The 23,422-nt window shown below is 40.1% G+C and overlaps 1 protein-coding gene across 1 annotated transcript in view; it reads right to left on the bottom strand.

Annotated features, from left to right (window-relative positions):
* Positions 1 to 11: 11 nt before the first annotated feature.
* Positions 12 to 23,422, bottom strand: part of loxhd1b (lipoxygenase homology PLAT domains 1b) — a 33,267-nt gene continuing 9,856 nt past the window's right edge. Inside the window, 32 exon segments of the mRNA XM_074637440.1 lie at positions 12 to 1,948; positions 2,030 to 2,185; positions 2,468 to 2,600; positions 2,739 to 2,909; positions 4,298 to 4,483; positions 4,742 to 4,919; positions 5,800 to 5,917; positions 6,700 to 6,827; positions 6,936 to 7,121; positions 7,366 to 7,574; positions 8,846 to 8,972; positions 9,103 to 9,312; positions 9,398 to 9,552; positions 11,361 to 11,523; positions 11,733 to 11,849; positions 11,929 to 12,110; positions 13,808 to 13,972; positions 14,057 to 14,185; positions 14,274 to 14,378; positions 14,562 to 14,707; positions 15,787 to 15,920; positions 18,308 to 18,459; positions 18,805 to 19,126; positions 19,249 to 19,409; positions 20,378 to 20,574; positions 21,070 to 21,262; positions 21,349 to 21,425; positions 21,536 to 21,681; positions 21,683 to 21,693; positions 22,789 to 22,878; positions 22,881 to 22,946; positions 23,050 to 23,185. Coding sequence (XP_074493541.1) covers positions 1,468 to 1,948; positions 2,030 to 2,185; positions 2,468 to 2,600; positions 2,739 to 2,909; positions 4,298 to 4,483; positions 4,742 to 4,919; positions 5,800 to 5,917; positions 6,700 to 6,827; positions 6,936 to 7,121; positions 7,366 to 7,574; positions 8,846 to 8,972; positions 9,103 to 9,312; positions 9,398 to 9,552; positions 11,361 to 11,523; positions 11,733 to 11,849; positions 11,929 to 12,110; positions 13,808 to 13,972; positions 14,057 to 14,185; positions 14,274 to 14,378; positions 14,562 to 14,707; positions 15,787 to 15,920; positions 18,308 to 18,459; positions 18,805 to 19,126; positions 19,249 to 19,409; positions 20,378 to 20,574; positions 21,070 to 21,262; positions 21,349 to 21,425; positions 21,536 to 21,681; positions 21,683 to 21,693; positions 22,789 to 22,878; positions 22,881 to 22,946; positions 23,050 to 23,185 — 5,130 coding nt within the window. The 3' untranslated portion in view covers positions 12 to 1,467.

The following is a 23,422-nucleotide window of genomic DNA, read 5'->3' on the forward strand; positions in this document are numbered from 1 at the left end:
TGCAGCACAGAAATGCCAATTATATGCATGAGATCATTTAGAAACCGTATCCTTGTCCTGCTCGGTACATATTTCGGTCACACTTCTTTAAAAACTAACTTAAGGGATCCTTATCAAAAATGTTTATATTTAAAATATAGTTTTGCCAATATATCATGATTGTATAGCCTCAAACATCCTTTATCTGTGGGCTATAATTTGAATTTATGAACATTAATGTGCTTACCATATACCCAAAGAAAGCCATTTACATCTACATTTGATTATTAAATCAATCCTTAATTAGCCCGGTTGCACAAAAAGGCGTATGAATTGAATAATGTTTAAGGCAAAAGCGTGCAATAGCGCTTTTGCTGCCGTACTTTCTTTTGGCGTGTCATTTGTGCGCAATGTACAAACACAGGACTTTCAACCAGGAGACTGGTGTTCGAGACCGGTATTTTGTTTTGTAAGTTACGGTAGTGACTAGTTTTTTAGTGACGTGTATTCCGTACTTATGTTACATTGTTTCTGTACGTATTTTATTTAGTTTACATGTTTATTTCAAGCAAAACCATGAAGTTTTTTCCTAAACCCAGCTGTTTTTTGTTGCCTAAACCTAACTGCGGATGTTACTGTAGTTTTGTTGCGTGGCGTACAAATGACACGTGAAAAGCAGCATACAAATGATGCGTACAATTGGAACGCGAAAAGCAGCGTACAAATGGCACGAGAAAAGCAGCGTACAAATGGCACATACAAATGACAAGGGAAAAGCAGCGAACAAATGACACGCGAAAAGCCTAAAATGCGTCCTCATGACTCGCAAATGTCCTTGTAATATCGTGTCAAAATAAGACTTCCCTTGAGATCGGGTTGCTTTAATAGGCTGACCAATTTTAACCCTAAACAATTTGTAAATTTGCAAAGCAACAAAATGCAGTTCTTATTAATAATTAATACTTATTCTTTGTCACAATTTCATATAAAGACAATGTGTGAATTGTGGCATTTGCGTCAAAACGGTTGTAAAGACTTCAGGAGGAATACTGGTCTCATTTACTACTAGTTTTCTAGATTCCCAAATCCATACTCCACACTAATTTAAACTAATTCCTGGCTTTCTTTACCACCTTTAGGTGTTAAGGACAGTGTAACATGATGTGTGTACTGATGTGAAAACGCTTCACCCTGACACAAATTATGACTAAATGTTTATTGTGTTGGATTATCTGCTTTGGGTAATATTCAAATTGTACAAGAGTAGATGGTGGTAAATGGCTTTTTCTGAAGTTAGAAGAGGGGCAACCAAAACAGTTGGCACAAACTTAAAAAAAGAACAATGGTGTTTCCTTTAAAAGTTGACATAAAGGTACATTCAGGTCTGGTAATAGTCTTTTTCGTCACAAAGCTCGTCTAACATGTAGTAGAAAAACAAAAAGTCTCTAAATGAATGCTCACCTACTCTTTGTTTCATGCATCCTCCTCCTAATATTTGGGGTAGAGCACTCGCTGAATCTGCCCGTCGGCCTTAAGAGTGTCCAGCCACTTTCCACACTGAAAGATGGTTGTCACTGAGTTGGCTGTGTTGGTCACCTCCACACACTCTAAATACCACCCGCAGCTGGAGTTGCTGCTGTCGTGCTCCACTTTGACCCTCAGCAGCTCCCCGAGATCCAGCATTTCTAGAACAAAGCGGTCCGTTCGTCCTCGCTCAAAAAGGTTGCGGAACTTCTGCCGCAGATGACGCTTGCCCGAGTCACCGTTGACGCCATAGATGCTGATGAAAACGTTGGCGTCCGTGCCAGCTCCTTTCACGTCCCCGGTGATGACTATGATTTCATACTTGACGGGGACCAGCTTGCGGACTTTGCTCGCGAAGCTCTCGATGGTCTTGAAGCACTCAAATGTCAGGAATTGGTCCTTTTTGGCTGCCAGGGGGATTTGTGCATCACAGCGGAAGAAATACCTGAACAGAAGGGATAGTGCGAAGTCACATCAACGTGACCTTTTATAGAACATAATGCAGGATGTATGAGATTCAACTCACTTGTTTCCCAGCTCCCTTTCTGTCACCTCCACCTCCATAACATGCCAGAAGGCTTCCTTCTTCACCTTCTTTCCATCTTTTGAAATGTGGCCGATGCAGATGCCGGCAATCTCCCCCACGTGCTTCGACGAGAACTCAAACGTGTCAGTGGCACCGCTGTGAAAGGGCAAACAAAAGTCACAACTACTAGCAGAGTTTGTGCAGGGTTTGATTCAGAACAGCGAACGGTTAAATTCAGTGGTCTGCCAGAGAGTTCTTCTTTTGTGCGTCTCATGGGATTAGCTCTCCCGAGAGCTGAGACTTGGAGAACAGAAAGTGAAGCTACAAGATAAAAGAGGGTAGAGAAACAAAACATGTGAAAGAGAGGAGATTATGTAAGGCCACATAATAGGGTTTTACCGTGAGCCGAGGCACCTAGACTCCCCTTTGAAGACCTACCACAAGAACTTCTTTTTCTTATTCTCCAGAACAAACTCCTTGGAACGAGCTTTCCTTCCTTCCAACGCAATCCAGGCGTTTTCCGTGGTGGAGGCGTCGTCTGTGTTCGCAGTTGTTGTGGCAATTTCATATTCTGTGGCAATGTAGAGAGAGAGATTGTCACACTATGAGCATTTCAAATCTGGCAAATGGCTGTAATTAGCTGCATGTCGTTCATCTCCAACAATTAGAGAGCTTGTAATTATGCCCACAGACTTCCGTTTTTACTAACTGGTTTTGTCACTGAGGTCTATAGAGTCGTTGTTGGCACAGGCCAGCTCCCTCATTATCTGCCCGTCATCTTCATTTTTAGCCAACCAGCGGTCACAGGGGAACCTAAAGGTCTGGTCCATGGCCTCATCTTTCACGTCAATGTACTCCAGGTGCCAGCCAGGAGCAGGGCCTGTTAACAGCAAGAGCAACAACATCCTTTCAATATGGAAATGATTTCTAAAAGCAATGATGTGTGAGGAGCTCCTGAAGGAATAGTTTGACATTCTTGTAGGATAAGCTTGTTCACTTTCCTGGCGAGAGTTAGATAAAAATATCAATATCCCTCCCCTGGTATTGAACGCATCATCTAAGTCTTGGCAAGAAAGCAAACCAGCGTATTTCCTAAAAACGTCAACATTTTCTTTTAATATTAGAAAACAGTATGCAAAAAGAGTAGATTTTGGCATTTCATCCAAATGTCTGGTAGTAGGAGTTCTAATATTCTGGAATCATAATTAATTAATAACCTTCTCTAAAGCTGCAGTCGGTCACTTTGAGCGAATATGATAAAAAGTTATTTTTATAAAATTATCACTATATCCCGACAGCAGTGTATGAGACAGATAATCTGTGATAATCTTTTGCCTCCTCCTCGTGCTCCTAATGGCATTTGCAAGTTCCGACAACACCTGAATCTAAACAACCAATCAGAGCCAAGCTGGAGCCGGCCAGTCTCTGGACAGCTGGCGAACTCCGATCAAACTGTCAAACTACGCAGCACGGATCAAATATAAATTATGATTCTGTTACTGTAATGCATATTCCTCTCCTCGAATGTTTTCAGAAACATCTTGTAGTGTACTGTTTAGCTGTACAATAAGAAAGTTGGTGACCCGGCCGCCATGTTATGAAAAGATGAGACAAAACCAGCCACCGGCCAGGTCACAAACTTTCTCATTCAACAGCTAAACAGTACACTACAAGATGTTTCTGAAAACATTTGAGGCGAGAAATAGACATTACAGTAACACAATATTGAGTGATATTTGATCTGCCTAGTTTGACCATAGGATCGGAGTTCGCGAGTGATTGACAGCTGCCCCGAGACTCATTGGCACTGACTGGTTGTTTTCCTCAGATCTGTGTTATCTTGCAAATGCCATTATGAGCACAGATTACCTGTCTCATGCACTACTGTCAGGATACAGTGACAGTTTTATAAAAATACTTTTTTTTGTTGCCAACTTGATCTTTAAAATACCAGTTAAGAAAGTCGTAAATACAGTCAAATTTGATTACATTTTCTCAGATTCAACAGAAACTATTTGACAACAGCAGCAGCAAAATGATTTATGAATGCAATGATTTTCCCTGATGTAACTCATTATGGTCTCAGACATGTAGAACCATCCTTAAACATTTTGAGATTGTAATCAAACAAGCCTTGAAAGTCTAAAACAAAAACAAACAAAAAAATCACTGTGACAAATCACAATCATATTAACTCTGTTGTTTTAGAGAACAAAGATCCTTCTAATAGTTGTCTGTTCCAACACCCAGCGCTCCTTTCCTCCTCACCTTTGTTATCGTGCCACACTCGGACTTTTGACAGTTCGCCCAGACTGAGCATGTCGGGGAATCTGAACACATCTTTCATTTTACGCTCAAACTTGTTCCTGTTGGTGCTCTCCTTCAGAGGCAGCATCCCGGTGTCCCCGTACTCCCCAAACACCATCATAAACACATTGGCATCAGTGCCGGCACCTAAAATATCACAGGCATTTACTGATGAAAACACATCTTTATACATGTTTATGCCTAATAATGTTGCATGGATGCTACTACGACGTGGATATATTATGGTACGTAATCAGTAGTAAAATACATGTGCAACTTAAACACCCTGTGGCCTTACATACTGTAATACTATACAGTATATAAATACTGTGCCTCATTTAGTTGTTTTAAAGTATTTTTGTAAAATGTAAAATGCTCATTAAAAAAGCAACTAATGTGCCCCACCTCCGGCATCACTGGTCTGGACTTGGATGAAGTAGGTAGTTTTCTCCACCATCTCCTCCTCCTCCACCACAGCTGCCAGCTCGCACACCTTCGTCCTCTTTGGCCCTTTTGTCTTTGACAGCCAGTTCTCATAGGTAAACAGATACGTCTCCTCTGTGTTCAGGTCCCGCATCAGGATCTAAAAGCATTTACTGTTGTTACATGTTTTCTTGGTGAATATCACTGTTAAGTTGCAGGAGCAGATATGACAGAAACAGACCAATATTAGTTGTCTTCAGGACTGAAGGATTTCAGGAAAATATGTATTTGCTTTTTTTTCCCCGACCAATAGTCTACTGGGATTTGAATTCTATTTCTTAAATTTAAGTATTTATCTATTTTCTACATTAATAGGACCAGATAAAATAATACAGCTGCTTTTTGCCAGGGCTGAACAATTAATCGTTTTCCTTTTATGTCAAAATTGTGATTTAAAAAGGTGCAATTTTAATGCTAACTTATACTACTGACACCATGTGTGGATTTAGTATTAAACTCCTATAACACTGTCGGAGTCCCAATGGACAGCAAAAAAATTGATCAAAATCAATGCAGCAGAACCAGAGATATTGTCTTTTTTTTATTCCACGCAACATTCTTCCTTGTCAAAACCTGGTGCCCACATTACCCACAATGCACCTTGACTGTTGACATTTCAGTCAGACATTCGGGTGTATTTTGCTAGTAGTGGCTAATGTAGCCTAGAGCGGCTATCCTCAAGCAGAGATGTGGAACGGGCTACAGAGATCTGGTCCACTGACTTCTTTCTAACTCCACACCAAAAGATTTTTATTCATCTTCAAGCTTGTAGTCTGAAGATCAAACTACAGTTGACTCAAAAGACATCACTTGAGGCAATTTCTCAGACTTTGGAGACAGTTCCTTCTGTAGCCACAAAAGGCTTTATATAATTTTTTTCACATATGCAGTAGTACTCCTCAAGACCTATAAAAAGACTTCGGTGTTACAAAAATCTATGCTCCTATAGATAGTAGCCCTAGTAGTAGTCTTTACGTTACCCTGTCAAGAAACCAGTCAGGGCGACTTCCAGAGCCATCGATCCGAACTCTGATCTTCTTCAGAGGAGCAATGTCATCTATCTCCAAACTGAACGTGTCTTCTTGGTCTCTTTCAAACCTAAATCAAAACAATATACAGTATATATAATTTAGCATTTTAAAACATTCGGACGTAAGATGGTTATCTTAAATTGTTTTGGAAATACGCTTATATGCTTTTTTTGCCGAGAGTTAGATGAGAAGATCGATACCACTATGTCTGTACACTAACTATCTAGCTACAGCTACTGTAGCAGCCAGGTGGCTTAGCTTAACACAAAGACTGTAAACAGCTACCAACACCTCTAAAGCTCATGGTATCATCAGCTTTAGATCATCTGTACAAACGTCTCTTTTAAGCCTGCGATAATTGATTTACACATCCAGCAGTTATGAAGCAACATTATCATTCATTTAGAGTCATGTTTCTGTCTGCATCCGTATGTAAGTCCAATATTCTCTCTCTTTTAGCTCTGTTTTTTTGCTCTCTACCAACTCCTGAGGGAAATATCTGTCTCTTTAGCTGCTAAATGCTCCACTATGTTCACAAGCTTTTTTCTAACTGCTGTTTGGTGATGAGCAGGAAGTGTGCAGTGGATTTTCAGTTTTTTTGTTGTTGCTGAAAACAGCAACCCAAGGCTGCGACCAAAAACGACACTATGAGAGCGGTGAAAGTAAACCAAAACAGTAAAGTTGTGGGCCTGACAGCTAAACAATGAACTGAAACTGTTATTAAATAAATGATCTATGATAGCTGCTTTATGTTTCGACAAGAAAGTGAATATGTGTATTTCCCAAAACAAGGACTACTCCTTTAATGAAAAGTGATCAGTGCAATCAGGGGGTAATTGGAGGACTGACCTGTCCTCATTTTTGGGCAGCTGCATTTCCTCTGTGCTCCCGTTAGCTCCGTACACCGTAAGGAAAATGCTGGTATCTGTCCCTGCATACTGAGTGTCACCTGTGACAACTGTTGCCGAATAAATAACCTACAATACACAGTGATGGATAATACAGATGAGGAAGAGACTCTGTTTTTATACAACGTATTAACTGAACATTTTCCAAGGTTTCATATTTTAGGTGCCGTGACTCACTTTGCGGTTGATGTTGATCGTGCTGGAGTCCAGCACATTGAACAGTCTGGCAGTCAGACCATCTCCCCTGTCTTTAGCCAGCCAGCACTTACATGGAAAGATGTACTTGATACCTTTGGTTGGCACGGCAACCGACAGCTCATCCACCAACCAGCAGCTCTCTGGTGTGACACCGTTATGGCCAAGCTGAGGAGGAGACGGAGGGAGGAAAGAGGAGGGGGAGGAGAGGGAGAAAGAGGGGGAAGGTAGAACTGGGAATTGATATATCGTTTGATTTTGTTTGATGTAGGTACCAGAAGGCACAGCCAGAATTAATTATTGCTGAGCTAGAATGGCTCTATTTAAATTTTTAACGTCGGTGCATTTGAGGAGGCAGCAGAGAGTAGACAGTTTCACAGATTTAGCAACAGAGACAGTCCTAGATTCTCACTTCCACCCGCTTGATCTCCCCTACGTCAGTTCCATAACTGACAAAGTGCTCCATGGTGCCAACTGTGAAGAATGTCTTTCCCTCCGGCAGGTCCAGCCACAGTCGGTCCGTCTCCATGTCGTTGGGGCCGATGATGATGACATAGACCCTGGCTGTAGTGCTGGCATCACGGTCCATCCCAGTGGACAAGGTGAAGTGATAGGGGATGACTGGTGGAAGAACAGGAATAGTTAAAGTTAAATTAATAGTTTGACATTTCGGGAAATAATCTAATTAAGTTAATTTTAGTTAGTTTTCAGAGCGTGTTTGCTAATTTAGTTTAAAGGTTTAGTTTTAGTTTTTATATATTTAGTTTTAGTTTATTTTTGTTAGGGCCAGCTATGTCTCAGAAGTATGTAGCTACATTTATATACAAAATAAATGGCTGGAGAACTGTGTAGGAATGGCCATAATGTTTAATCTTCACGCTTATCTTTACTTAAGTGAAGCAATTGCGGCATAGCACCATCTCCTGGAATGTCAAGTCCGTTCAGTTTCTGTGGTTCAAGAAAGTTGGAGTTGACATAAATTTGGTAGTGATATATTATAGCTAAAAAACTAAAAATGGAATTAATTTACGTAATTTGTATTTGTTTTTTACCCAGGCAATATAATTTCAGTTTTTCTTAAAAGGAATTTGTTTTTATTTAGTTTCAGTTTGATACAAATATTTTTCACTGCTTATTTTCATTTTAGTCTCAATTTTAGTTTACTATAATAACCCTGGACTGGACACGAGGGGAACCAGCTAGCCTGGCTTTGTCTCCCCCAACCAGCAGCTCTAAATCTCACTAATTAACACGTATCTCATTTTTAAAAATCCTTCTAACGCAGAAGTCTTGTCGTCATTGCGAGATACTTTAGGGAGTTACTACTTGCTGCCAAGAAATAGTCCTAGATATATCAAGATTATATCCTGAAAAAAAACACAAATTGTTGTTTTTACAAGTTTTTTTTTTCTTCAAATAAAACAAAAAGACATAACATAAAATAATGTTAATTAGAGAGCTTTTAATTGTAGGTGGTTTTGTTTTCCTGAGCTGAACTAGCTGTTTCCCCTTGTTTCCAGTCTTTATGCTAAGCCAAACTAACCACATATAGCGTCATATTTAGTTTACAAACATGAGAGTGGTATCGATCTTCTCATATAACCCTCGGCAAGAAAACAAATGAGTATATTTCCCAAACTGTTGAACTATTTGTTACTTCAAGTTATACACAAAGCTTTGAACTGATAAATCTTAGCTAACATTTTGAATTATTTCTAAAAGTTTTTACTTTTATTTTGAACGTTTTGCATGCAGGGTTTAGGAGTATTCTTCCTGCTGGTATTGCTTCCTTTTCTCAAGTTAATGATCTGAGACATTTTTCAAAAGCACATTGTTCTCATCCTACTCCAACATGATCTTGAGAAACACAGAGAATAGTCTTGTGGCCTTACTTGGACCCTCTTCCACCACTGCCACCTTTTTCTTCTTTTTCTTCTTGTTGGCGTTTCTGTCCAGCCCCAGTTTAGCTTGAAGCATCTTCTTGGAATTTGGATCAATGTTTCTTTCACCTTCATACCCCTAAACCAGACACATAACAGACAAATAATTTACTCATTTCCTTCTCATAACCTATTTTACTGCAGCAGCAGCTAATAGGAAATAAAATACAGAGAACAGAGTAATAAACCATAACCCAAGTGTAACAAACCTTGACGAAGAACGTCCTCTCTATGCGTTTGTCCTCTTTCTTCGTCGACAGCCAGCGCTCACACAGGAACATGTACACCTCTTCTGTGTCCAAATCCAACACCTCCACCTGGTCCAGGTTCCAATCAGCACCTATCATGGAGTTGTCGTGACGAATGCGAATCTTAAACACTTGGCCCAAGTCCACAGCCTCAATACTGAATTTGTCCACCTGAAAGGCAAAGAGAATATGACACATTTGATACCTTTAGACACCAGCAGTGATGTTGACACGCCTCACACCTTTCCTCACACACCTCTCCTCTCTCGAACTTGTTCTTGTTGTTCTCAGATTTGGCGAGTTTGCGCTCTCCTGTGTCTCCCAGGTCTCCGTGGATGGTGAGAAAAACGTTGGCATCAGTTCCTGCTCCGTACATATCACCTGTCCGCACAGACACGGAGTACATGTGAGCTGTGAGGGAAGAAAAACAGAAGTATCAATTAAGTTGATGAACACAATGGTCGCTCACAGATTTGTAATTATGGAAAATTAAGATGATTTGGACATTTCTGGTGTGTACTTAAGTTTTCATGCTTATTGAATGACATGACTATTGAATTGAGCTTCCAATTAAACAGTATGTCAGTGTTCATGCAGTATATTAATTCGGCTAAACAATTAACTGATATTCACTATAAAGCTCCACAACACCAAGGGGAGCTACAGATTAATTGAAATTATGGCCTACTGAAGGAGGCGCAATATGTGTGTCAAAATACCATATCAAATTAAATATTGTGGTGCTGCAGAGATGATCTGTCCTACACATCATATTCTACAGACTTAAGAAAACATCTTTGTTTGGTACAGATCTCCGCAACAATCACACCATAATCATTTTAATATTTTTTTCAATGAAAGTGAGAATAATAATCGCAATTAGATATTTTTTCCAAAATCGTTCAGCCCTACTGCAGATTCAGGTGATATTTCTCTGTAGGTTCATCCCCATGAGTGTAACTTTTATTAGCGTACATGTACTTCAAAGTACATGTATCAAAAGTAAAAATGTTCTTTATGCAGAAAAACAGGCCTGTGAGTGTTATATTATGTGTTGTGATATTTTACTAGTGTAGTTGCTCTAGGTGGAGCTAATTTTAATGATTTTAAAGCCCCCCTCCAGCCAGTGTTACTTCCTTTTTTTTGGTTAACGTTCTTTCTCAAACAGAGAATGGGAGTGTGGTTAATATTCAGATGTTATTCATTACCATGGCAACCAGATTGAATTGTTTTTCAACCCAGTGGCACTGAATTTGATAAATTTACTATTTATCAGACCACAAATGAGACAACAATTAGCACAACAGTTGCAAATGCAGTTCTGCACCAGGCTGCACTGTGATTCGTTTATTTTTCTAGCAGGACTTTTCTCTTCTTTTCTTTTGAGTTTAAAGTTGTGCGCTCCCCGGCGTCCGGACCTGTTAGAGGCCGGCAAACCTCCAAAATGTACCGAAACTGCATTTCAACATGTCTATGATCTGTCGTGTGGTGCGCTGTGGCCGGACACAACACCGGCGTGCGGCATCGGCTGCTTTCTTTTAATTCATCTCCAGGAGGAGACGGTGAAGAAGAGAGCGAGTGAGAGGGACAGTCAGTGTGTTAATTGTTGTGCTAATTCTGCCGGTGGGATTTTGTGTAATCCACTGCTTTGATTGCACCTGTTCACCGCACACACAAATTCCTTTGTGAAAATAAACAACACACTGAACTAAGGTGGAGGAAACTCAAAAATAAAATGAAATCCCCTCATTTAGCTAATGCAAGTTGGGCTAGCTCACTACACCTAACTAAGTGAGCTAACTAAATAGAGAGACAAGACAGGCAGACAGACAGGCTGATGCAAAGAAGCATGAGTGCACCTGTGTAAGCTTGGAGGATGACGTATGACTTGCAGCTTCTACTATAGTCATACTGTGCGTCATATTCCTGTTTAAGCAACAACCTTCTTTTTTAACTTTGAGCACAAAATTAAGTTATTTGTCAAAACATTTTTTGGCAAACAATGTGGCTAATCGACTTAGTCAGGAAATGACTCAAATAAATATGAAATATAGAAATGCCAAAATACATTGGAGGGGGGTTTAATCTACATCATATCGTAGATGTTTATTTTCCTCTGAACTGAAGTGGAGTAAATTTATAAAGTGGCATGATAGAGTACAGTATTTCTATTATATGTACTTAGTTACATTCCAGCACTGAAATCAGGGTTAACCTACTTTCCAAAGCGTCCTCCACCTCAACTTCAGTGGTTTTCAGCTTCCCATCCCTGAGGAGCTTCTCTGTGATGATGTCCGAGGGGACCAGCTCCCTCACCGTCTCCCCATCATCTTCAGACTTGGCCAGCCAGCACTCACATGGGAATATGGTCGTCTCTGAACCCTGCCATTGAAAAAAAAAGAAACAAATCCCCAAACTGGGCCCGGCTGTGTCTGCCTGAGACTGAAAGAAAGTATATCTGACTGCGAGAGATGTGTGAGCCAAAAGGTGTTAAATTATTAATCTGTTAATAATTTAATGAGGCACAGACAAGGAAACCGTTAATGATGCGCTTATCTATGCAAGTGTAATCTCAAGTGAATTTTTACTACCTTTCCTTTCCTGAGCTGTCGTCTGATCTCCACTCTGTCGAGGTGCCATCCTGGGTTGGTGCCCTTGTTGTCGTGTCCTATTCTGATTTTCTCTATAACCTCACCGACATCCTCCAGCTGGGAAAGAGACAACACAGTGTTTACAGAGCTGAAGCCGCAGTCTTAAAGGATGTACGGTCCAAATCCACAAACTCACCTCCACAATAAACATGTCCTCAGCTCCCCTCTCAAAGTAAAGACGTCTCTCTCTCTTGTTGACACACAGGTGTTTCTGCTGCGTGCACACTCCCTTCTGTCCGTACAAGACTATGAACACATCAGCGTCTGTTCCCGCTCCGAACACATCGCTGGTGTATATCTTTATCTCATAAGGCACAACTGAGGAGAAGGTGAGAGCTTTGATTGGTTGACACAAGTAGAAGATATAAATATACAATTTAACAATATGATTGACATGCTTAGACTTAGAGAGTCGAAAAGTCACAAACTACAGTTACTTGAGAACTTAAGTACAGTTTTGGCACTTTACAGAACCCACAAAGTCCCGAATTTAAAATTTGTTTTGCCAAGTCTTGTATGCACAACACAATATACAGTATGTAGGCCCATGATAATAATTTGTGAGCACAAGTTAATATCTAAAGTAAACAAGATGAAAATATATATCATATTTTGAGTACTTCAGGAGCTCTGTAGCACTGATATGGAGGATGGTATATTGGCACTATGGGCATTTACATTTTGTAAAGCGAGAAATATTTCACATGTTGTTGATACATTTTCTTGTTTTTATTTGATGGCTTTAGTTACATTATGATCTAATGTAATAAGATAATTGGTAATTGCTATATAAGAAGCAATTAGGGGTTAGAGTCATTTTTGTGTTAATTGTTAAGTTTATATTTGTCAAGATACTTATTGAATTTTTTTGTGATTTTTGGATTTATTACAGTTAATTAGATGATGATAATCACCTGCTGTAGAAGGAAGTGGAGTTTACTGGAGCAAGCATGAAGATTGTAGTTAGGGTTGGGCTATAGGACGGTATATATCGTGCGATGGTAGAAATGTGTCCACCGGTAGAGATTTGGCAATACCGTTTCCACAGCGGTAGCTATTCTCGCGTGATTTTGCAATCATCATGTAATCTCATGATATAATCCAGCTGCCTGGCAAGGTAACGTGATTTGGGCAGACAAGGAGTAGGAGAAGAGGAGAATCAAGTAGAGCAGGAGGAAGCATCCCAACTAACCCAAGATGAGGAAAAACTCTGGTTACATGATTAACCAGACATTTGCACATCGTAGTTTATTTTGACAGGGTTTTGTCTGCTTTTTCAAATGAAAGATGAGCAAAAAAGTGATGTCTTTTTTTCTTTTGCTATACTCTAAAATATAAATTTGTGTGATTTTTATATCACTTACTGAAGCCAGACCTGTTAACCTTAACACCTGTAACACTTGAAATTATTGTTCTCAGGAACCTTAAAGCTTCCATTTTGAAAGAAGTTTAGTTTAACTGTTTTGAGTCTAAAAGAAAATATAATGAAATGTGATAAAGTACGGTATGCTTATTTTAAAACTTTTAACTGAATTTACAGAACAATTACTGAACCGTGATATATACCGTAAAGTGATATAAAATGACATATAAAGTTATAGAAGATTTTGGCAATATTGCCCACCCCTTATTGTAGTAGTTGTTGAGTGTGTACTGTAGAGCGTGACATTGGTACAGTCTTTGACCTCACAGTATAATCTGCAAGGTTGTTTTTGTTAAAAATAGAAATAAAAATAAAACTCTAGTATCTACGACTGCAGCGTTGTGATTTGGACTCCTTCATGTGTAAGTCAAGAAGCCTAGTACTACGTTTAAAAGGCAGGCAACAACAGCGACATTATAACACTTACTAAAGAGTCAAAGCTCTCTTCTTCAGATAGAGTGCTTTAAATACGTTTTACTGCTAATGCTTCCACACTTTCATGAGCAAAACTTTGCATAAAGCACTTTCTCAATCAGCGCATTGCTACTTTCGCTAATGGATTTGAGTACTTCTTCCACAGCTGTTCACTCACATGGCATGTAGAGTTCAGTCTGTAAATCAGCAGGATAAAGATCCCTCACAAGTGCCCCATCATCTTCTCCTGGATCCAACCAGCGGCCACATGGGAAGCGTAGTCTCTGACCCTGTGAGGCGGCGTCAACCTCGACCCAGTCCAAGAACCAACCAGATGAACCCCCTGATTGAGAGAAAACAGTCGCGTTATTCCGTTTCATATAGTGTACTGCTTATTTTTGATCTGTAGAGCCTTTTCTTTCCCCACCTGAGTTGTCGTGGCCAATTCGAAGCTTTTCCAGCTCGCCCAAATCCACCGCCTCCACAGTGAACTCATTGACCATCCCGTGTTCAAACTTATTCTTATAGTTCTTACAAGCCTTCAGGTTGATGATTCCTGTGAGTGACATCAAAATGTTTTTTAATTTAACATAACATACAGCATGAGGCCACCACAACAACGCCAGGTTGGTGAGCTATCGTACCTGTGTCGTCATTTTCACCAAAAAGGATGGCATAGACGTTGGAATCAGTTCCAGCATACTCCTTCTCTCCGGTTTTTACTTTGAGAGTATATGTAGTGGACATGGCTGAAAGATCATATTTAACAAGTAAGTAACTTAATCCTTTTCATCTTCACACTAATGCATGAGTCCCTCTTTGCTCTCGTCTACACCTGCATGTTTCACCAGCACTCAGATAAATACTTGAGCAGGCCTCCCTTTTATCTCGTCCCTCTACTAAGACATGAGCCAGCTTTGAAAGTGTGTTACATTTCTGCTCGAGTCCCAGAGTGGCGCCTGTTCCCTCCTCATCCTCATCCTTCTTCATGAATGCCTCGTCTACAGGAACCAGCTCTCTTGCTATCTGTCCATCGTCCTCATCCACTGCCAGCCAGCGGGTACAAGGGAAATAGTACCTGTCGAAGAAGAAATACCTTTGATCAGCACTAACAACAGTTTATTACTGTACATCACTATCAGTTGTATACAGTACATACAGACAAGGCTCTAGACTGCAACCAAAATGGTCGCATATACGATAACTTTTTGAGAGCGTGCGAGTTAAAATTTCACGTGGTCGCATTCATGCGTGTGCATGAGATGGAGACATCAGCCACTGTCTATTCCATCCCTGCTGCTCGCAGGGCCACATTTGTATACAGAGCAGAGATGCACCTGCGCAAAGATGCTTCTCCGCTCACTCTTGAGTGCTTGCATCACGTGCATGCACCCGGTTTTTATGTGCGTGGTTTAAGACTATTTAACCGCCATACACGTGTACGTAACGGTGCACGTAGCGGCGGAAAACTTTACGTAACGATCCATTTAGCTGTTACTGTGTTCCAAAAATGAAGCAGTCTATAGCTGATTATTTTAAAAAGCAGAGAGAGAGGAGAGAGAGGAGAGAGAGGAGGCGGCTGGTGTTGAGATAGAGACAATGAGAGGTTCAGACTCATTCGCCACTGATGATGAAAGTGCAGGCAGGGAGAGACCCACTGAACCAGTGTCACTGATTAACACCAGTAGTGGAAGAAGTACTATGATCTTTTACCTAAGTAAAAGTACTAATTAAAAAAAATACTCTGTTACAAGTAAAACTCCAACATATAAGTATGAAAGTATATAATCAAGAAAGTACACTTGAAGTATAAAAGTAAAAGTACTCACTATGCAGCCAAATGGACTCTTTAGTTGTTACATTATTAGATATTATATTATATTATTATTATTATTGATGCAGTAATATGTAAGATGCATTTCAATGTTGTAGCTGGCTGCAATAGAGCGAATTCTATTCATTTTTTATATTGTTGGGTGGTTTAATTCACTGTATTCATATACTCATAATAAAGCGACCAAATGAGAAAGTTGGTAGCAGGAAAAGTTAGTCTGGAGCCCTGACATACATGAAATATTACTGTACAGTGAGATCTTTCCTCTTGATAATTGAAAAACTGAACAAAATCCATGCAAACTGTATGTTGGTTTCACCTACGTCGTGTCATCCTTTGTGTCTACTATCTCAACACGATCCAGGTACCAAGACGAATAAGAGTCAGTGTTGTCATGACGGATTCGTAGCTTCTTCAGAGGACCCAGATCAGCAGCTGTCACGATGAAAACATCCTCCTGCAAAATACAGCAACCGGAGTTACTATTCAACATTGTCAGAAATATGTAAATACAATTATATGTTTATTACTGAGATCATAGTTAAATGTGGTGACATACTGGATTACACTATATTGAGAGGTGTTTCTATTTTTTTTGTCAGAATATTATAATTAAAACAGATAGATCTGCACAACAAGTAGCTCCCGTCAGAAAAGGTTTTAGAGTCTGGTGCTCGAAATGTTACACAGGAATAAAAATCCTTCTTAAAGGAGCTACTTGATGTGCAGATTTATCTTTTTTTAATTCTGCTAGATATTTCTTTGATCCTGCACCCATCCTATCGGACACTGGATGTGCGTGTCTTATCGTTTCTTAGGGGGCAGAATATTAGAAACACATCTGAAAATGATGCAGTCCAGTTCAACAAAGTCCCCATGAAGAGCGCCGGGCGTTGAAACAAATTTTACATAGTGGCCAAACGGTGGAATTACAACTTCTGTGTCCATCACCTGATGCCATTGGGCCCAAAAATACTTTTTCTCATACTTACATTGGGAAAGAGATGTCTGTAAATTAGGTAAATCAACTTCCCAGTATGAACACTTGAATATCCCTTATATAAATCATTACGTCCTAAAAGTTGTAAAATGCACTAATAGCCGAGTCATTTCCCCTCCTCCGTTCATGTGAATGAGACCCAGACCGAGGCTGGACCGAGGGCTGGGAGGTGGAGTTAAAGTAAACACTACTGCACCTGCTTTTTGCTTCATGCGCCACTGAACAGCTTTCATAGGAATGAACAGGAGCCTGCCTCTAACGCTGTATCCAGTTCTCGTTATACATCCATGAGTATAGCAACACCACTAACTATGACCTCAGTGTTAAAACATCAATGAATTAAAACCTCTTTGACAGTGTCAACAAAAAGTAAACATTATAGGCTTCAGACTTTATGGCAGCATGTATTGGATTGCATTAGTGTAAGTAAAAATATGAATCTGCAAAATAACTGGTAACTATAGCTATCAAATACATGTAGTGGAGTAAAAACTACAGTAGTTCCCTCAAAAATGCAGCAAAATATAAGTATAAATTATCATAAAAGGGAAATACTCAAGGAAAGTACAAGGCTGAATGTAACACATGACCCCAGCTAGAATCAAACTGGGAATGTTGCGATCACATGGTGATGGGGACACTCTACACTACAGACAATATTTATGATATTTCATCAGCAGATTGATTTATTGTTTCCATGAACAAGAATGAACATTCAATCTCAACTTTGTATATTAAAGGTGCAGTGTGCAGGATTTGCCGGCTTCTAACGATGAGGTTGGAGATTGCAACCAACTGAAACTTCTCCTGTGTGCCAAGGGTGCAGGAGAACTCAATGGCCGACTTGAAAACGTGAATGTCCCTATCTAGAAACAGTGTTTGGTTTGTCCCTTCTTGGCTACTGGGAAACATGGCGACCGTTTCCATGAAGTGGACCCGCTCCGTATGGAGATATAAACGGATCATTACGAAAACACAACGATTCTTATTTCCAGGCGATTATACACAAAAAAAACCATACTTATCAATACCATATTCCATTTCTGCCATTATATCCCCTTAAATGTTACACAATGACCCTTTATGACATCCAAATACATCTTTCAGAATTGTAGTAACAGTATTGTAATTTCAGTGATTGATTAATTTAATCAGAATTTTCTTGCTTACTGTACAGTAAATACAGTATCTGTGGTCGTTTGAATGACAAACGACTATTGTTGCTTTTGATCTGTGACACAAGGTGTGTGTTCCTACAGAGCCAGGTGTAATGTAGAGATGAATAATTCACAGGTTTGGATTAAGTAATGAGTAAAAGTAGGACAGGTTCAATGACACAGAGGACTCCTCACAGTTCCTCTCAGTCACAGCTGGCTTGCCTGCAGGAGAGCTTGTAATCCTACCACACCTCAGTGCAAGGCTCATGTTGCGTGGAAGTGCTTGAGTCTTTGTCTCTCCGATAGTTAATTTTCAGCAGGATACACTTCCAGGAAAAGGGGTCAAATTGTAAAACCCCCATTAAATATGTTTTTATATTTGAGATCCAGGCACAAACAAACATTTCTACACTTGTCAGACGGGAAATTACTCCATGGCTTGTTGCTTTTTTATGCTCCTGATTTATGTATTTCTATAAGTAAATGAAAGAATAATTGGAAAAATGTGAGCCAGCCTAATATACATAAGGTGTTTTTCCTTTTTTATGAAACATAGTGCAACATTTTTCTCAGCATTTTTTCTGTGTACAATAATTCATTTTTAAAAATGTAATTCATTGTATTCCTTCCTTTTATCTTTAGCTGATTTAAAAAGTAGAGTCCCTCTCTTTGTTTAACACATCATACCTGCCCCCGCTCAAATTTGTTGAGGTTGTCAGAGTTCTTCAGATAGCGCTCTCCGGTGTCTCCGTTTTCCCCATAAATATTAATGAAGACGTTGGCGTCGGTCCCCGCTCCCTGCGTGTCACCAGTGAAGACGCACACTTCATAGGTGTTGACTGTCAGACAATACAAGGGATGAATTACTAACACCTCTTTAACCTGTCGCATATGTCGGCCAGGAAACTGTGTCAAATCAAACCATGCATGTCTACAACATCAACCCCAAGTACAAGATATAAACATGTGTGAATAAAATGCAACATTGAATTCAGTTGTATATGAGTTATCCATCCCTCCTGAATTCATCTGTGCATAAATACCAGCTCCCCTGAGCTGTGGGTGGTATTTATTCAAACTATTTTGGGGTTAGTAATTACTGTATGTTTCAAATATTAGAAAAAGAAAATGTAGTTCTGGTTTTCCATTGTGCCGTATACAGGGTTGTTATACTTAATTCTTACTTTCCAGCTCCTCTGCATCCTCAGGCAGCAGCTCCAACACCAGCTCGCTGTCCTCCTCTCCTCCGGCCAGCCAGCGAGAACAGGGGAAATGGTAAGTCAGCACTACTTCCTGCATCTCTTCTCCTCCCTCCTCGTCCTCATCTTCCTCATCTTTCTTCTTTTTCTTCTTCTTTTTCTTGTCCTCCTTTTTCTTCTCCTTGGGCACCAAGGCCATGATTAGATGTTTGACATCCACCGTCTCCAGGAACCAGCCAGATCCGATCCCTGTGCCATCATGACCAATGCGGATCTTGAAGACCTTCCCCACATCTTTGGCCGCTATCTGAGGAACAGTTGCAATGTTTCAACTCAAAATGTAACATTAACATTTTTCTTTGGCATTCAGATTTAACTACTGAGATGCATTTTGGAGCCACAGAAAGCACGAAATCCAAACTCTGATACCTTGAATATTTCTGTGGCGTTTCGCTCGTAGTTGTTGGATCTGCTTTCGAGTCTGATGACCTCTGTCTTCCCCTTGTCCCCGTAGATCTGGATGAACACTCTGGCGTTGGTGCCAGCAAACATCACATCTCCAGTTATTACTGTTACCTCATAGTTAATCACTGGAAAATACACATTGACGAATGGTCAGCACAAATTTTGGCAATATTCCTTAAGTAAATGGGCGTTTTCAGACAGGAGGAACTTTTTCATAGTTCTAAGTACTTAGTTCTAAGAACCCCCCTTTTTAAGTGTGTCCGCACCGCAAGAACTAGGAATTATCATAGTTATTAGAACGCTGTTTTGAGGGACTTTTTTAGCTCCTATTTCAGAGTAGGTACTCTCTCAGCACAAGAGGAGTCGTGAGTGACATGACATGAGTGATGGAAGTGTACAGTAATTGGTCAAACACATGAGCCAATACAGTACCGGCAACCACCATCTTTAAAAACCCGTTAGTCGTGTAATCAACAGACAACAAAAAAGACAGACAATAGCTTGTAACGAAATAAATGGAAGAAAAGAAGGACAAATGGACCGACAGTGAAGTCCCGAAGAACGAAAGCACACCCACTGTGTCAAAGAACGATAGTCGATTCGAAATGAAATCGCAAACGGTACTTTCGTGACGGCTGTTTTGCTTGAGTTTATATGACTGTGGCATATAACAGAGTAAAGTAGAGTAGAGATGTTTATTTATTCTTATATTACTAAAAAAGCTAAGAGAGCTTGTGAAACGAAGCAAACTAGCCCTCGCCAATCTCCCAGCTGGAGATGTGTGCGTGTGGCACCAGCCAGCCTATGTCACTTCAGCGTTCCTATTGGCGATGCGAATGCAAACAGAAAAAAGCCCTTGAAGGTATGTAGTTCTCCTGGGAACTCCCCAGTCGGCTGTTCCTCTCAGTCGGAAAACCCTATTGTGACTCACTGACAGTATTTTAAATGCAGTCTTAATGTGATTTACTAAAGGATTAGGAAACTACGGAATTAGTCTTGAGATAGGGGACCAATTACAAAGAATGTCACCATGTCAGCATGAATATATATATAGTTTCTTCTAATGGTGTGAGGTTGTGTGAATGTTGCCTACGCTGTTCCATGTCCAGGATCTCGCTGGGATAGATCTCCACCTCTGTCTTGCCGTCAGCCTCATTCCTGTCCAGCCAGCGGTGACTGGGGAACATGTATTGCTTTCCATGGACTGGAACCATGAGCTGAACACTGTCCAAGAACCAGCCGGCACGCATGCCTTCGTTGGTGTGACCAATCATCAGACGGTTGATCTGGAAATACGATTAAATGGATGACACTGTTTAAAGTCGATAAATAAAAAAGATTACACACATTTACAGAGGAGTCACACGAAGACATGCATATAAAATACTATATAATAAAAAAGCTTTTATAGATTTTTCTACAATTCTTCATCTCTTTAACAAATGTAGCCTCATGCTTAGACCCAGTCAAATGATCAATATGCTACTAATCCGTATCTAGGAAAGAAGGCTACAAATGCAGAGTACAACGTTAAGATCCTATCGAGACCACTAGGGATGGTAATCTTCTGTAATATAACTTATGTAATATAATTGCTTGAATGTAAATAACGTTATTCATCATGCGGTTCATCCACCTTGACAGCACATATTGTTTGCATTAGCAACCCCACAATGGACAGGACCCCAAAACCTTTGACTGTGTGCCTTCAATAAATTATTTCTAAAGCTTCTCATAGTAATATCAATATCAAATCCAATGTTTTTGCCTCCACTGTGTCACCTGTCAATATCAAAAGTTTCCACAGTGAAGATGTCAATGCGACCCGTCTCAAAGTAGTTCCCCAGGTTGTTGGAAGAGACCACCAGCATCATCGTACTGGTGTCGCCTTTCTCGCCGTAGAGCTTGACGAACACGTTGGAGTCTGAGCTGCTCCCGGGGATGCTACCTGTCTTTATCGCGACGTGATAGTCAACGTCTGACACACACAGAGACACAAACAATAGCATCAGGAGGGGTTTAAGTTTAAATGTTAGAATCAAATTCAAGATTCCTCTAACTTACTGTAAAGACGCTGTCCATCTGAGAATGGCACCAGCTCTCTGACAATCTGTCCGTCATCCTCGTTGCGGTCCAGCCACCTGCACGCCACATTCGATGAACAAACTCTCATCTATTACACACGCACACCCTGTGGTTGAAACAACTGTTTAGCATGTTTTCTCTGTATTCACAAATGAGAGTAATGCACCTGTTGCACGGGAACTCCACAGCGTGGGCCTCAGCCTCTCCCTCCTCTCTTACAATCACTTTATCGAGGAACCAGCCGCAGCCTCCACCTTTGCCATCGTGTCCAATCCTCACCCTGCGAATCTTCCCGATGGCTACTGCCTCGATTTATAAACTCATCTAATGAAAGGACAAAAAAATAATAAATTACAGTAAGTAACATTACATTTAGAGGCCTTTTTATATGTCAACAGAGGAATATGTGGTGAAGACCTATTTACTGATATCATAGCATATTTTTTAATCAGCAGATATGACATTGTAATTATTCAAAATGTGTTTGCAGTATTTGTGCTATAGATAGGTTGTGTCCGACATTCCATACTAACATGCAATTTAGTACATTAAACGGCATATGACATTTTTTAGTATGTCTGAAACTTTAGTATAAAACCAATAGTACGTAAATTGCAGTATTATGCAACACTGGACCCTACGCTGGCCTACCTATCCCACAATGCAATGCGGCAGTGATGACAAGGTTCATAACAGAAAGTGATGGCGGACAGCTCTGTAACATCTATAATGCTTCAATTTAAGTGTAAGTATAAGATTTCACTTTGGTAGTTGTAATATAATTTTTAAATTAGTTCAGTCTTTATGAATCTCACAATTATCGTTTGGTCACATGAGGTTGACACAAGTTACCATGGTTACACTTCTCCAATCGGCAAGAAGGCTACATGGTAGTTACTGCTCAGTGTGTCCAAAAACATACATACTACTGTTTATTCACACAAAAGTATTTTGAATGATAGTACACAAATTGAGTATGTAGTGCATATTTCGCAATTTCGGACACAGCAAGAGGTTATATAGAGTATATAACAGTATTCCCATCAGGAGAGTCTAGTTTATACGTATACTGTTTTGATTGAAGATACTGTAGGTTGGGCAGACTCCATCAGGGGTTAATGCCTGATTGTTTGGGTGAAGTCCATAATCAGTGAGAAACATATCCCCCCAAGTAAGCAGCATGCTACAGGTACAGATAATTGGATTAATTAAGAGTACACAGATTAGTGATTTGCACTAATGTGTGTAAGAGAAATGAATAAGTTTAATGCTTGTTGAGTGGTCGAGGTTTGTCATTTGATTTTGAAAACAGACAAAAGCAAAAAACTAAGAAGCATATGAAGGAGAGGAAAAAGAAAGAAGTTTTCCTTCCTGATATTTCACTAAGCTCTATGTCTAACAATGATGTACTGAATGTACCCACGTTTCCTTTCTCAAACTTGTTGACGTTGTTTTTGCAGTTGACCAGCTCCCGATTTCCGCTGTCCCCATTGTCTCCGATCAGATTAGAAAAACAGACGCATCTGTGCCGCTGCCGCCGACAGTCCCCGTGCAAACAGTCACTCTGTATTTGACCACTACAGAACAGGATAACATAATTCAATTACATTTAAATTCTTCTTTGTATGTGGCAAAGCAGATTTCTGTTGCTCAGGGGTGAATACAGGTGCATATACACACGGGGCAGCGGCTCAGCGATGAGGTCTCCTGTGGCAGTAAGCTCCCTCACAACCTCGTTATCATCTTCATTTGTGTCCAGCCAGCGCTCACATGGAAACCTATACTTCTCCTTTGTTAATGTCTTCATCACAGTTGCCTAATTGGAAAAATACAATGCTCTGATATGTGAGGGGGTGTCTGGATTATCATTTCATTCAAGGGTTTAACACTGAACACTTAAAACTGAACAATCCTCTGAATTATCTTAAAAAACACCTAAAAACATTGTTTGCCACATGCCAATTTTATGCACATATTCTATATCTGCCTTGTGTTTGAATGAAATATTTAAACCTGAGATAGTCTGTTAATGTCTCTACGTGTCGGTGATAAA

The sequence above is a fragment of the Sebastes fasciatus genome, chromosome 6 (genome assembly GCF_043250625.1).
Source record: "Sebastes fasciatus isolate fSebFas1 chromosome 6, fSebFas1.pri, whole genome shotgun sequence".
NCBI classification, from domain to species: domain Eukaryota; kingdom Metazoa; phylum Chordata; class Actinopteri; order Perciformes; family Sebastidae; genus Sebastes; species Sebastes fasciatus.